At 47.5% G+C, this 15,878-nt stretch overlaps 1 protein-coding gene across 2 annotated transcripts in view; it reads left to right on the top strand.

The window, feature by feature from the left end:
* The window catches only part of grin3ba (glutamate receptor, ionotropic, N-methyl-D-aspartate 3Ba), a 46,489-nt gene extending 32,442 nt beyond the window's left edge, over positions 1-14,047 (top strand). For both annotated transcript variants that reach the window (XM_085931380.1, XM_085931381.1), the window contains 10 exons: positions 972-1,468; positions 1,535-1,806; positions 2,565-2,801; positions 4,524-4,670; positions 4,734-4,879; positions 6,909-7,024; positions 10,179-10,330; positions 10,929-11,093; positions 12,306-12,373; positions 12,533-14,047. In XM_085931380.1, the coding sequence (XP_085787506.1) occupies positions 972-1,468; positions 1,535-1,806; positions 2,565-2,801; positions 4,524-4,670; positions 4,734-4,879; positions 6,909-7,024; positions 10,179-10,330; positions 10,929-11,093; positions 12,306-12,373; positions 12,533-13,463 (2,731 nt within the window). In that variant the 3' untranslated portion in view covers positions 13,464-14,047. The remainder of the gene's footprint in view (positions 1-971; positions 1,469-1,534; positions 1,807-2,564; positions 2,802-4,523; positions 4,671-4,733; positions 4,880-6,908; positions 7,025-10,178; positions 10,331-10,928; positions 11,094-12,305; positions 12,374-12,532) is intronic.
* The last annotated feature ends 1,831 nt before the right edge of the window (positions 14,048-15,878 follow it).

Raw genomic sequence — 15,878 nt, 5'->3', positions numbered from 1 at the left:
GAAGCCATCCATAGCAATACCACGTCGGACGTTTTTCAATTCGGAGAAGACCCCGCACTGCTCCACATTAACTTTTAATTATGACTTTCCGGGAAGATTTTTTTCAATTCCCCCAACTGAGATGACTGTCGAAAGCTCCTCGATCAGAGCGTGGCCCACTGCAATATCCTTCTTTAACCTTTTGATTGCTATTCCTATACGTCATTTGCTTAAACTCGGATGTTTATTTTTCCAGGACCGACTGTTTAGCGCAAATGCCTCGCGGTTCTGATCGGGGGTTCTCGAGTCTTCCAATGTGGTTCCTCCCACATCCCAATAAGTTCTTGGCTAAATGATTCCTGATTGAGACATCCTTGAAATTGGTTTGAGAGAACAGAGATGCTTTTTACATGCATATTAGCATCATTAAAAAGTCTCAATTGGCCACAGATGTGATTGTTTGTAAAGGTGACCCTTGGCTAAAGGGAAACTCCAGCTCACCCGCACCCCTAATGAGGCCAAGCACGATGGAAAATGGATGTTTATATTCCCCTGACACCTTCAACCGAGTCTGTTTTGAACCTCTCGCAATGTCATTTTATGGATATGCGCGAATTTTCTGAGCTATCGAAATTGAATTTCCCCTTGGTGATAAATAAATGACCATCGCCACCCGCTATATCAAAATTCATCGCTCGTGTCGCGGCTATATTGAAAATTTTTCAAGCGATCAATTTTTTAATGTTTTTTTTTCTGTAAACATACTAGCAGTAATGCACGCCACATGTGGGAAATGAGAGCCGCGGTGGCCGTTGCGTTTTTTCAGTCGTTTATTGAACAAAGGGAGAGCAGTAAAACGCAAGCAACGTTATGTACAGTAACATTCCAAAGTCTTTTTTTTATTAGGTTGTGTTTCAATGCATCAGTTTAAAGTTTGTGCAAAGGGTAAAACAATAAAATATATATATATATCTACAATCTATATCCTCTAGGTTTTTCTCCAACACCTCCTTCACTGGTGCCACAGGGCTGATCCAGGTGGACGCCGACCTCTCCAGAGTTCTTTCCTCACAGCTCTTCCATGTCTGGAGCCTTAAGAGGGGCGCCCTGGGTCAGCCGGCCTGGGTAACTGTCGGCCAGTGGTCACGAGGCAGGCTGGAATTGGAAGGCGGCGTCCAGGGCCTGGTGGGAGGCTTCAGCAGCAGCCAGGGTCAAGGCCTCGGCGCCGGGGTGAGGGGAAGTGACGGTCAAGGGGATTTTAACCCCGGGGGACGCTGGAGGCCCGGGCTGTCTGTAGAGGGGCATCGTCTGCGGGTGGTCACCCTGGTGGAACACCCGTTTGTGTTTACCCGCGAGGTGGACGAGGACGGGTTGTGTCCCGCAGGACAGCTCTGCCTGGACCCCAGGACCAACAGGTCGGATGTGATACAAGGACTGTTCAACCAGTTGCATAACCCAAACACATCAGCAGCAGATTGGGAAGGCAGTGGTAAGGCTGCCGTCAGTTGAATTGCCTTGCCTCATCAGAATTCAGCTCAGGTCCTCCTGTCCGCAGGCCTTCCAGAGGATTTGCGTAAGTGCTGCTACGGCTACTGCATCGACCTGCTGGAGAAGCTGGCGGAGGATATGGGCTTTACCTTTGACCTCTACATCGTCGGGGACGGGAAGTACGGGGCCATGAGCGGCGGCGGCCGCTGGACGGGCCTGGTGGGCGATCTGAGGAGCGGCACGGCGGACATGGCGGTCACCTCGTTTTCCATCAACTCGGCCAGGAGCAGAGTCATCGACTTCACTTCGCCCTTCTACTCCACCAGCCTGGGCATCCTGGTACAGAACGTATTTGTATTTCTACATTCGCGAGTGTGAAACGTTTTCAACACCTCGTCGGCATTCGCAGGAATGCCGTCCTCCACCCCCGCCGCTTCATTTTACCCTTTGGCCCCTCTCATTCCACCAACAGAAGTTCATTAGCGAGTGAATAATTAGTTTCGCTTTACGCTGGGCCTATTAATTATGGAAATTCCAAAAACGAGCGGCAGTTTAAGACGCCGTAACGGCTCAGGGAGGCGAGCCCCGAGACACGCCGCCGTTATTCGTTTGATTTGTTAACATCTCCCCGTGCGGCTGACACGCTGCGATGTATAATATGATCTGACGGTAGGGTCCCATTTCAGAATAAAGACTCATCTGCCTGTAAGAAAAGCAAAAAGAAAAAAAAAACTCCCTTACCCTTCCAGAGTCGTCATATTGTGTAAAATGGAAAACCGTGGATGGGTTTTACAAGCTAATTATGGCTGGCTGTGTTTACCGACAAGACACCTCAGGCTGGTGGTAAAAATATGAAGCAGATAGTCAAATGGCTCTCTCAAGGATTTCGGAGGAAAATGGTGCACAAAGTTAGGCGCGTAACTCCGCTATTTTACAGCCCAGTGAGCACTACTGCATTTGCAGAGACGCTGCCAAAATGGAATCCCTGCCAAGGAAGGAGTTAAAACATGATAATAAAACTCACGAAAGCTTTTTTTTTCTCTCTCTCTCTCTCCGCGTGACCTTCTGTCAAAATAACATTTTTGCGGCTCTTCCAGGTGCGCAGTCAGGACACCGCCGCCCCCATCGGCGCTTTCATGTGGCCCCTGCACTGGTCCATGTGGGTCGGCATCTTCGTCACACTGCACCTCACCGCCCTCTTCCTCACCTTGTACGAGTGGAACAGCCCCTTCGGCATGACCCCCCACGGGCGCAACAGGGTTCGAGTCTTCTCCTACTCCTCCGCCCTCAACCTGTGCTACGCCATCTTGTTTGGCCGCACCGTCGCCACCAAGGTAACATTGCAATCATTTCCTTGATGGATGGGAATTTTGTTTTCAAGCGGCTGAGAGCTGAGGCAATAGGACAAAAGCAGTTAAGGTAATTCGGGAGAGGATTTAGGGGACTTTTTGCGGCACGACGAAAAAATAACCGGGGAGCAAAGAAGATTGATTGAGGGAGAGCTTGGACGTTAGGCAGTGATGAAGTAAGGAGCCACGGGGAGGATAATGCAAGGGTAAGTGTCTCCACGGAGATTGGAAGAGTTATGACCGGTGTGATTGGGATGGATGAAGTTGAGAGGGGCGAACGGAGTGGAGGTCAACTCTCCAAGAGAAAGTTTCAGACAGGTGAAGATCCAGAAACTAAGAGGAGAGCATGACGAACCACGTTGGGTTTTGAGGTTAATCGGCTCAGCGGAGATGAGGAACTGACCCGGGAGAGACCAATTTTCTTGAAAATGTATCACCGTTATGATTTACCGGCAATGTTCCCTGACGGATTTGAGGCTGAAGTGAATAAAACATTGCAGTTCCTAAAAGTGAGCACTTGTGAGAAAGGTGACGAATGTAAAACTTGATTCACTTCAGTCCCTCAAAGGTCGGTCTGCCCGGTGCAAATGTCAATTTAGATCCATTCAGAAAGTCCTCTTGACATGACCCAATTGTCTGTCTCGTTAAGATCTTCGGACATATCAACCTGGAAGTTATTTTCATGGTAGACTAAGAGAGAATTGCTCAACCAGGTCACGTACTCGGACTCGGACTGGTCTCTCAGTTGTCCTGGGAGCACCTCGGTATCCTTCAGAGACTTTGACTTCTAAGCGCAGGAAATTTGATGACTAACCAGATAATTTTCGTTCAAATCTCGTCACTCCGGTCTTGGTATGTGAACCTCGCCGAACGCAAGGTCGTTTTCAATCCCTGTTTATCTGTCTGGAAAGAAATATAACGACCGTTCGCAAATCCTAAAATACAACATCAATGTCCAGCGCCCTGCCGTGAGTTGGCAAACCATCATAATACCTTCTCGAGAGAAAGGCTCGCAAATGACTCGGGGATGAACGGCAATAGAAGCCGAATTATTAGGGAGACCTTCGCCTAATTGAAAGGTCGAGTCTTTGATCCTCGCTGATGAACAGATTTGCCCCCATTAGCAGCCCCGCCTCCCCGGGAACACATCTCACCGCACTGCATCTGAGCCAAACATTCACTTTCTTCGCTAGCCCGTCATTAAAAAGCTGCCAAGGAATGCTTTTAAATCCAATTAGCTGCTGTAACTTACACTTTCACTTTGGACTTCAAACAACATTGGAAAATTTGAGCCCTGACTTTGGCTGTGCGAGCCCAAGGGCATTTTAATGTCATTTCAGTTGACACCAGAGGGCGCTATTGGGCAAAATGGCCTCTCTTACGTGAGGTGGATTTTAATTGGTGGAATAAATGATTGGTTTTCAGAGGTGGGCGTAAAGCACACAGCAGCCGCTTCCACCATCCCCGAGGCTCATGTTTCCGAGGCGCTTCCTTCTAAACAGCTCCCCGTTGTTGGATTTGCTTTAATACGCCCGGCCATCTTTTTTTCAATTAACTTAATTGGGTGCTAATGTGGCCATTGTAAAGAGGATAGAGAGCTTTAAGTGTGCAACTCAACTTGTGTCAATACTTCAAGTGTCTTTTGAAGAACAAAACTTGGTCCTCACTTTTTTTTTTTCCATTGCCCCACCCCCTCCCCGTCTTCAGACCCCTAAATGCTGGACGGGTCGCTTCCTGATGAACCTGTGGGCCATCTTCTGCCTGCTGGTGCTCTCCAGCTACACGGCCAACCTGGCCGCCGTCATGGTGGGCGAAAAGACCTTCGAGCAGGTGTCGGGAATCCACGATGACAAGGTTAGACTCAAAACAGCTTTGCGTTATCGTTCAGGCTACCAATGTGTTTTATTTTTGGGGTAGCTGCACCATCCGTCGCTGGGCTTCCGGTTCGGCACGGTGCGGGAAAGCAGCGCCGAGGATTACATGAAGAAGAGCTTTCCCGAGATGCACGACTACATGCGGCGTTTCAACCAACCCACCACCCCCGAGGGCGTGCGCATGCTCAAGTAAGGCCAAATTATGAAACGCTATCACATCGGCATCATAATTCAAAGCGCTTTTTTATTCTTCTATCAACAAGCAAACAAAGATGTCACGCCTCCTTAATGGAAATCTTTATTTAAAAAGCGACACACGCAAGAAAAAAAAGCTTGTGCAAAGTTTGCCCTTGATCCCGGATGAGAACGGCAACGTTGTGTACAGATGAGCCTCTCCGATTGCCCAAACATAAGAAACAAACAAATCTCACCTTGAAGCGGGACAAGGTGAAGACTGCACCGATGATCAACTCGGAAAGTTGCTTAAAGGAGCGAGAGAAAAAAAGGTTATCACTGAGTTCACTTAAATGGTTCAATGAAATTATTTCAGGTTTACTGCATTAATTGAGACGCCCCCGCTGGAATGATAACGGACCTTCCAAAAAAAAACAATTAATTAACTGAAAGCTCACAAAAAAAGTGGAACTTTGGAAAGGAGCAGCACGAGCAAAAGTACGAAACCTTTCAATTGTTTTCAGGTCTTTATCATCAGCATATTTAGATATGATTAAGATCAACCTGTTCTTGATTTATTGAGGCTGATTCCGATAATTGTAAAATTACAATAATTGATTAATCGGCAAATAGGTTTTTAATGTGCTTATATTTTCTTTATGCTGTAATGTGTTTTTTTTGTAATAAATTTCTCCAATTTTTGCCGATTTTAAAAGAGCTAATATTTTCCGATTCATCTGTCAATTTTGTCCGAAAAACACATTTGACCAAACTGTAACTTGATTTTTTTTTATTTATAAGTCGGACGAAGTGAGTAAAGTGTGGCAACTTGCTGACAGAAGATGAGAACCTACACAGGCCGATCGAATGTCCGCACTGCGTTTGAGTGGGAAAAACAAACGAGAAAAATAAAGAAAACACAATCGGTTCTTCGAGGACGACAAGTCCCCCGGTCCGGCCCTTAAGAAGAGGAGGAAATAACCATCACAGGCTTCCATCCTCCATTTTCTGCACAAGGTGAAGCATCGGGTAGCGCCCGCCGGTTTGTGTTTATGTCTCAGAAGAAGACCCCCCCCCCTCCCCTCCATGTTTCTTTGCACCTGACAGGCCTCACTAGAGGTAAACAATAAAACACTGCTGCTCTGCAAGCACAGCAAAAAAAGAAAAACTCTGGAAAGTCAGCCTTTTGTCTGGCGGAAAACATTGGCAAACTTGAAGGGCGATTGAAATGACATCGCAAGTGAAATATTTGCACATTTTTTGGATTTTCGGGGTTCTGACTCGACCCACACGCGACCTCCATCGTTGTCGCATGAGCCTAAAAGTACTTGATAACATTTTTGTCTATTGTCTAACACTAATATGATTATAATCCAAATTATTATGAAATTATATTGATGAAATAAATTAAACTGGTTTAACATATCTACAAATTATGACAACATATTTTTGAACAGTATATTTGAAAAAAAAACAAAAACGTTTATATTGGTTCATTTGTTTTTGTTGTTGAAATTTGCATATTGGAAGACATGACATAATCCCGTGGACACACAAAAACCGCTTAGCGAGTTTATGAGAAATGTAAACGTGGGCTTTCATGTTGTTGTCCTTTCCGTAATAATTGTTTCCTCCTCAGCCTGCGTCTGGGCCACGTTTGGACGCTTGAAATCCACTTTGTTGCGCTGACACTTATCTCCAGCCGCCCGTTGTTCGGCGGCAAAGAGGAGCGCTCTATAATTAGAGGTCAATTAGGTTCAGGCGGATCAATAAGAGGAGGAGAAGAAGACGAGTGTTTGGCAGCACGGCCAAAGTCTTATCGGGCTGCCACAGAGGCTGGCGGCTTAGCTAAATGATTTACGTGTTTACACGAGGATGCACTTAATGGTGTCCGCTTTGTATTTAGGTTTTCTAGCTGCGTTTGGAGACGTCGCATGTCAAATTCATATGATGCCTTTTTGGGCCGGATGATTCGATTTCTCACTCCAATATCTCATTGGAAGATTTTTTTTTTTAAATGAATTGATTTGTATCTGTGTGTAAGGACGGATCCTCCCAGTCTGGATGCCTTCATCATGGACAAAGCCCTGCTAGATTTCGAGGTGTCCATCGACGCAGACTGTAAGCTGCTGACGGTGGGCAAGCCGTTCGCCATCGAAGGTGCGCTCCAAACACAAACTTTACAAATTTTACATTATTTTTCTTCATTATCCTCTATCATAATATTATTTATTATAATATATTTTATAAATTATATATTTATTCTGATTATCATTTTATCTGTATTTATTTTTATTTATTTATTCACATTTCTTTGGGGTGATTTTCAGCACACATTTGAATTGGATCGTCATTTGGGTACAGGTGGAGGGCAAAGACTTGTTCTCCGATCCAATCAGTATATGGATTTATAATGGATGATTTATTTCTTACATACAGCATGCCTCCAAGAATGTGGGTCAACATGCATAGTACACACACACACACACGATAAGTAATGTGTCCGTGTTGGAGCAGGAGCTGCACATTATTCATCGACACACGTGTTCTATGACCACGGGCCACCTCTGTCGAGCTGCATACACCTTGACGTATGTACACACACACACACACACACACACACACACACACACACACACACACACACACACAGAAGGATGGTGAGGATCAAATAGTACGTTATCTCCGTGAGTGGCAGTAGTGATTCACCGCATGAACTTGTACTGCGGGCTAAAAGTACGCGGGCGTCATCTATTATTCATTTGCAACGTCCAGAACGAAACAGCGAGTGACCTTTTTGGTAGGGGTCATCCTCCGCCTTAGCTTGACGTCATTCAGGGAACTGAAAGTAAATGCTTGTAACTTTGACGCCGTCGAGAAGACGGCTAGGTTTGAAAACAACTATAGTGATGCATAGCCGCCAGTAGATGGCAGCGCTGCCCCATTGTAGCCCCGTTGCCTTTTACAATGTGGTCTCGGTATCCCATAAGGCAAGCGCCGCTACTGGACTTGATTAACTGCTTAAAAAGGCATACAAAGACGGGAGGGGGGGGGGGCAAGGATTACACCATAAACACGAGCGAGAGAACAATAAAGCGCAAACCTGGCGGAGGCGCTGGAGATGTAGCCCGCCTTTCATTTGAGTGATAAAAGAGGCGCCCGGCGGAGTCGCCTAATCAAGACAAACCTTCACCTGGTGCCGGAGAAGCGAGAGCTCGGACACGGTCGGAATTAATGCTATGATTCGTGCTTGCTGCTCAAAGACGGCGGACTATCGCTCCTCGACCCCCTAACCACCCCCCCACCCCTGCTAGGCTGCCAACAGGCCCATTAATTATGTTGCAACAAGCAGACCATCGTGACCCTTGTTGTTTTTTTCAGGGGCCGCTGTTGATCAGGCTGCTCGCGTCTCGTCCACTGACGACTTTTAAACGTTGAATAAAATGCAATTTGGCCTTTTCGGTAACTACTTTGGAAACTTTGTATGTAGGATGCATCAGGAAAACAATCTTCGGTGTTTTAGATGTTTAATTGTCTGCTGATGTTCACGTGAAGGTTGCTCAGCTGGAGTCTGACTTTAAAAAACAACTGCGTAAAAACCAGCAGAGCGATACGTTCCCCGTTCCCAAAACAATTATGAGATCATGTAAGACGATATGAAGAAGTATGGCGGCGATGTTGCTCTGCAAGTTGATAGTCACAATAAATCATCGCCACGCCCCGTTTGGAGATAAAAAAAAATGGATGGCGCTGTCTGGCCGTCAGCGCCTTCCTTTTAAGTGCTTCCTGATACTTGGGCGTCATCGATAAGCTGTCGGCGACGTGAGCAGAAGCGCAACCGCGGCCTCGTTTACGGACGACTGTCTTTGCCGGGCGCCGCCAGACACTTCATTAGGGACAGCTGCACCATTTGATGGAGCCAGTTGGTCGACGCAAGGAGACATGACATGAATGCGGACACAATCCAACAAGAAATGACTGCGTCAGATTGAGAAGTGTTCCTAATAATTTGACACGTGTTCTTCCCCCGTTAGTGAGTCGGCTGATGAGTCTTAAGGGACATTTATGCGGCTTTTATGCTCCATAAGGAACGAGAAGTTGCGTCTCGCTCGCGTTCCATCATTTGTTCAATTAATGGCCGCGCCGAGGCTGACGGCGATTACGGAGGAGACGGCACCAGACGAAGCGAGCGGGAGATAAGAGTGCCAGGAGAAAGAAAGAAAAAAAAGCCACGGAATGATGAAGATGAACATCAGACTGAAGATGCAAGCAGAGGACGCCGCACATTGTGGCTTTAAGACAACAAGATGGCAAAACGTCTTCCCAGCCAGCAGACAGCTGCTCAATATTTCATATTTGATCACGTGTAGCTCACGCAGGTTGACGTTGACACCAGATGTCTTCCGTCATAGCCGTTCATCATTGGACCATCGCCAGAAGGTCATTCCGTACTTGTTTGAATCCGAGAAAGCGGGCGGGGCTCCATCTCTCTTGCCACTTGCAGATTGTCTTCAGTGAACAACCGTAGCTGGAAATACAAAATTGTGGCAAAACTTAGCTCTGGCAGGTTTGATTTCACCAAGCATGCTTACAGAAAAGGCCACCATGTTGTACTGACCTCCCGAGTGTGTGCGCTCACGCGCGTGTACTCAACACACTCGCTTGCAAAGTGCTCGATTTGGATTCCGGCTGAAGCCTCGCGAGCCAATAAATCTTATTTCAGAGAGCATCTGCCCTTTAGCTAATTGAGGCCGCCCGACTGACCGCTTTGGTTTCACGGGAACCACCACAGCGGGCCCCCTTCCACGTGGCTGTCACGCCCTGCCAGAGAATCGCTGGACACACGTCAGACAACAGTTGGCCTCCACCGAGGCTGAATAATTCGCTGTGTCCTGCAGAAGTCTTGGGTCACTGTTACTATAATGAGCAAAGGAGAACCAGGAAAGCAAAGTCCAAAGTCAAACTGGAACACTTTGTGACATGCCGAGAACAAGTCCAGGCAAAGACCTGGAGGAGTCCAGAACAAATCAAGGCCAATCTTTCAAAAGCCAAGACAAGACTTTGAGGGCTAGAGGCAGACTTTCTGAGACAAGACCAGGACCTGAAGGGGCTGGAACTGTCTTAGTCTTTGAGGGTTTGGACTGAGTTTTGAAAAATCAAGACCAAGGCTTTGAGGGGCTGATACTGAGTCAGGATCAGGTTAAGATCAAATTGAGACTAAGGCCAGTTGAGACCAAGTCAAGATTTGAAGGAATCCAGATCAAACATTGGGGATCCAGTCCTCCCATTCTCGTTTTGCGTGTCTCTCTTCCAGGCTACGGCATCGGCCTGCCGCAAGGTTCGCCTCTGACCCGCAACGTGTCCGAGTTCGTCAGCCGCTACAAGTCGGACGGCTTCATGGACATGCTGCACGACAAATGGTACAAGGTGGTCCCCTGCGGGAAGCGCGTCTTTGCCGTCACTGAGGTAAGCGGGCAGGATGACAGCGGCGGTGGCGGCGCTGGTGGCGGACTTGAGCCGTCGTCTTTAAAACGACACGTCTCGAAATAATCCTCCCTTTGGGACGCCGGCTAACTGTCACACGCAAACACACTGACGCACAATGACATAGTCACGGTCTTCCATTTGGTTGCACCGATATTGTTTAGCCGTAGTGGTGATGTTGGCAACATTGATTCGACAAATCTCAAAGGATGAGAAACAGCGCTTTGACTTTGAAAACTCAACCTCCAACAACCGCTCGTCCCTTTCGGAGACGAAGGTTGTTGTCGGGGTTAATTTCGGAACAATTTGGGGATTTAGTGCCACGTTGCCCTCTGGATGGAGAAAACCTTAAGCACCTGGCTGAGAAAATGTCCGCGTCAGCACGCGGCTAATTGCACAGCCAGCATGGCAGAGTCGTTGCACATATTATTATTATTAGCTCGGTGACGGGAACCTGATGAGAGCACTTTAGAAGATGCTACCGACCCATAAAGATGTCACACGAGGCGGGCAGGTGTGTGTGTCCGAGCTTGAGGTTCCACCAAAGCAAGTCAAGACCAACCTTAAATGCTCCCTCCAGACGCTCCAGATGGGCATCCAGCACTTCTCGGGCCTGTTTGTACTGCTGTGCATGGGGGTGGGCGGCGCCTTGCTGACCTTGGCGGGCGAGCACACCTTTTATCACCTGGTCATCCCGCGCCTCCGGAACAGACACACGCTGCAGTACTGGCTACACACCAGCCAGGTGAGTATGCACACACACAATCTTGTGCAAGTACATCAGCCTCTGCAGTTATTCTTTACGGTAACATGCGCTCTCTACTGTCACAAATCTGGTATTGCAACTGGTATTTTCTCCGATTGATGATCTTTCATTGATGGAATCATAATTGGCACATGCTAAACATTTGTAATCAGGTTTATTTTCTTTATTTTCTCTGGGTCTAATCCCGTTACACATGATTTATTTTCTTATTTAAGTCCTATAGTGGTGCGCCACAGTCACAAAATCAACAAAATGGAGATTGGCTTGTAAAAGTCACGCATGCCCCGCCTTTTAATGAGAAGCCTTTGGCTTGGTTGGAGTTATTATTAGTAATTCAGCAGTAACAAAAACATCAAGGTTTCTTGCCCCCCCCCCCCAAAAAAAAAAGGGCAACCCCTCAGGGCAGCCTGCAGCAAGCATCCCATAATCTGCTCAAATATCAAAGCATCACATCTGATGTCTCAAGTGAAACGCTCCCGTGCCTGTTCCTGCACGTGTGGAGGAAAAGTCTCGAGCTGCCATGTCGCATCTCCACGTGTTGGAGCTCGAGTTATCTTCCCAGGTAATGTGATGTAAATGAAAAGCGGGCGTCTTGAGTTGTCACATTTAAAGCTGCGTGACCGGAATAATGGCTCTTCATAAATTCATCTCTCGATTCATCTCGGAGCTGATGAAGTGATCAGTCTTCTATTGTTAAGCCTCTCTTGACAATTTTCTCCTATGAGGCCAAATTAATGTTTTGAGTGCACTTATTCCAAGGTATTGGCAAAGGACGTCAATACCAGACACCAAAATCTGTCGTTGAAAAATTCCTCCTCACCAGTAGTTGGCGCTATGTGGCAGTATAATTGGCCACCCTTAGAATTTTCGGAACATTCAGCCCCCAACTTGCTTGCCCAAAAAGACATCAGGAAGTCGGACATTTTGGTTTGAAGAGGTTATTTATTATTCCAGCGGTCCTTCAAAGACAAACTTGTCCTCGAGATTTTGACTGGTCCCAAATTTCAAGCACGTATGGCAGCCAAATAAACGCAGCAAAGATTTTGAGATTTGTGTCATTGTGTGTGAGCGTGGCGAAGCAGTCGCAATAAATCAACAAATACGTCAGTGCCGCAAGGTCAGACGGGCTTCAATATTGTCTTTTGTTTTTATCGTTTTCCTTTTTTTTTTATTTGTTTCATCATTTTCCAGAAAATTCACCGAGCTCTCCACACGGCGTATGAAGACGAAGGCAAAGAGCTGACGGGTCTTGAACAAAAGTACGTTTTGCTTGACGCGACATAATATTCCGAGATGGCGGCTAAACGCTGCTTTCTTTATGGTGAATGTAAACAAGTTGCAAAGGAATGTGAAGCTTTTGTTTGGTTTTTGTGATATGGTTCTTCCATCTAACTTGGACTCTTCCTGTCATCAACCAGCGCCTCCTCTTGCATCTCGGACAACTGCAGCCTGCATAGGAAGCAGCATCAGCAGGCTCCCCCGCCGTCTCCCCCCAAATCCCTCCCCGCCGCCAGCTCGGTGGCGGACAGCGGTAGCTCCTCGTCGCCGTCCCACGAACCCAAAGAGAAGCGGGTGCACTTTGACCTGGACACCCTCCACAGCTACCGGCTGCGCACCCACACCGCTTCAGTGCGGGGACGCCCAGGCATGGTGGGCAGGCCCGGGCTGGGCCTCGGCGGTTTGGGTCTCCCCAGCCTGGGGAATTTGGGCCTCCAAGCCAACGGGGGTCCCGTCTCGGCGCTGGCATCCGCGGGTTTGGTACTCTCTCCTTTGGGGGGGAGGGGTGGACAGACCAGCTTGTGGGAAGGGGAACTGCAGGAACTCCAGGAGAAGATCGAGATCTTCCGAAACCAGCTGAGGGAGGCGCTGGCCAGGAGGGCGGAGATCCAGACCAGCCTGGAGCGGGAACGCAGTGGGGCAGTACGCCGTGACACTAGCCTGGAACGGGAACGGGAGCGGGACCGGCTGAGAGTTCAAACTATCAGCACAGACAAGAGCAGTGCTCCTCAGCCCGACAGAACCGTCCAGACTCTCAACAACCAGCCTCAGCAGGCCATTCCTGGGAACCTCACGCTCGGGAAAATGGGCCCGCTGAACACAATCAACACCCTGGACCGAGGGCAAGCCCCCCAGTTACGCTCGGTTCCCCTCCCAGCGGAGGATCGGACCGGCCAGTCGCGTGCCGCTTCTTCCGCCAGTTTGGACCGAAGTCGGTTCGGCCAGCACGGCGCCGCGCAGTCGGCCCGGAACACTCTGAGCCTCGACCGGCAGAAGGCGAGCCTGACGCACGTTCTCAGCACTTTGGACAGGACGAGATCCAGCCATTCGGACGCAGGGGGCGGGGCTTGAGATTATTTGAGGTCATCTACGCTGGAGAAAAAGTGCATAGCCGCGGGAAGACAGGCACGATGAATTAAAAATATTAACAGCGGACTCATTTCTACATTTTATTTTTGGACCATGTCCCTGAACACTACGCATTTATTTTTCTCTACTATCTATTCCAAGATGTTTCGGTGCTGTCAAACGTACTACAGTATTGTCCTGCACCGCTAGAGGGCGCTCTTGCCCTTCTTCCCGCAGCTATGGAGCCATTTTAAAGTGAATAAGGACAATGGAGAAGCAATCTATTTTTCAAGGGGGTAAAAAAAGAAGGCCTTTGTGGATTCCTTCAGTCCATTTTCTGCTGATCATGTGCAATACCACTGCAGTCCTACCACTTCCACGTTTGGATCCGAGGACAACGCTCCAAGGCCATTCAAAGTGGAGAAGCGGTGCAGCTCGTAACTGACAAGGACGAGAATATATTTTACACTTAATGACAAAAGCGCTCCGCACTAAAACGTTGACGCGAAATCCGTTTCATCCATCCACTTATAGACAAATTGTAACCACATTTATAGAGATTTTATGATATGGACCATTCCATGTTTTGAAATAAACATTTCTATACATACGAAAGGTGCCCGCTATCTCACTTTTGAGTTTTCAACTTTGTATTCACAACATCTGTGCGATGCTCAGTGGAATTCGACCGAAGGACGTGACCGCAATTCATGTCCCCGTGATAGCAATGCAGACGCCATTTTGAAATTGTCCTGTCTGTTTTTGTTGTGTGTTTTGCATATTCATCACCAAATGAGGACAAACGTTTACACATTCATGCGGTGTGGGGACCAAAACACAAATTGCAAGGAATATCTCAACAGGTTTGTCTTCAGGTATTTATAGCAATGAGAGGGCAAAGGTTAATTACATTCTCAGTGTGTGTGTTTTTGTGAATTAATTGTCCTCATTGTTTGAGTACAAATGGTTATTTTCCATGTTAGAGACATCTACACCGCTGTGGGGACCTCAAATCTGGCAACCTAAAATGTTTAGCATTAGCATTAGCATGATGTTGTAATGGCGGCTTTTTACCACCAAGTGTCGCCCAAGCAATGTGTGTTTTCTAAACCCGCTCATCGTAGCAATTGTGCAGTAATTGTCCTGGAGTGTGTGCTGTGCATCAGGCAAGCTTGTGTGTGATTTACTGTCCTACTTTACATTTAAAGTGCAGATGATTATTCGCCGATACGGCCCATTGGCCCCTCGTCCCTGTTGTGTTGTGCTTGTTGTCATGTGACAAACAATGTGGGGACTTTGTGAGTGTGTTGGGTGGCCCTGCACAAGGTGATCAATTTACAAGGCAATTGCAAAATGTTTGTTACACACTCACAAAATTGCTGCATGTCCCTGTGAAGTGTGCGTGATCTTGTTTTCTTAGATTGATTGGGACGAACCAAGTGAAACCAATATTAATTGTTATATGTCATGAATTTTCAAAGTTTCTTACTAATGCCCTGAAAACGCTTACGTTAGGAAACTGGATGTGTGAGCCGCAGTCGAGAATAATTGTAATCAAAATTATGAATCCCCCAATGTACAGCTCCCCCTCCGGCAGAACCCACATGCACAACCAATTACTCTTGAAATTGGCTCAATGGGAAAGCGGGCGGCTCTGGCAACTCGATATGTTTTATTTATACGTTATGTTATATGTATCTGCCTTTACCAAGATGGCAAAGCTTACTTTTGATTGGCATTCGGGAGCACCCCCGCCTCTCATGTTTCCTTCGTGGTGATGAGTTTATTAGCTCTGACCAGCTGTGACCAAGCAAAGGCTCTTATTGGATGTCCTGCCCATGTGTATTTGCTAAGGTGGGGGCTGCAAGGGTGTGTATGAGCCCAGGGAGACCTCCCGACCCCCCCATCCCAACCCGCCCCTTCACAGAGAAACTCCCTGGCAACCGCAGGATAAATGTGGCGCCCCCATTCATAGTGCGGGGGTGCTTTTTTTTTGGGGAGTAGTGTCTTGAACCACTTGGGAATGTGCAGATATTAGCATCCCGTCTGGCGTTGTGTGTGTGGGAATGTGTCACACACACACACTCCAGTTGTAACACTGATACACCAACCATGTGGATGTCTTGGAAACATGTTTCGGTTTTAAATGACAAGGAATAGGTGATCCATACCAGTTTTCTATTTTATGTATGATATAGATCATCCATCCGTCCGCTATCGACGCCGTTTTTCTCTCTCTTGCTCTTCTACGCATTTTTTATGAAATCGCTGCTCTGTATGGAGTATAAAAGTCCTACCAGAGCCCAAAACTACTACACTTGTCCTTAACGTCACAGAAAGGGGGGTCCACGTTTTCTCCGTGGTGCACGTGGACACGCCCTTCAGGTACCGACAACACACACACACGCATGTGCATTG

Source organism: Syngnathus leptorhynchus, chromosome 15, assembly GCF_054491065.1.
Source record: "Syngnathus leptorhynchus isolate UIUO chromosome 15, UIUO_Slep, whole genome shotgun sequence".
Lineage (NCBI taxonomy): Eukaryota > Metazoa > Chordata > Actinopteri > Syngnathiformes > Syngnathidae > Syngnathus > Syngnathus leptorhynchus.
The sequence above is the reverse complement of the archived record's forward strand: the minus strand, read 5'-3'. Positions and strand labels throughout refer to the sequence as shown.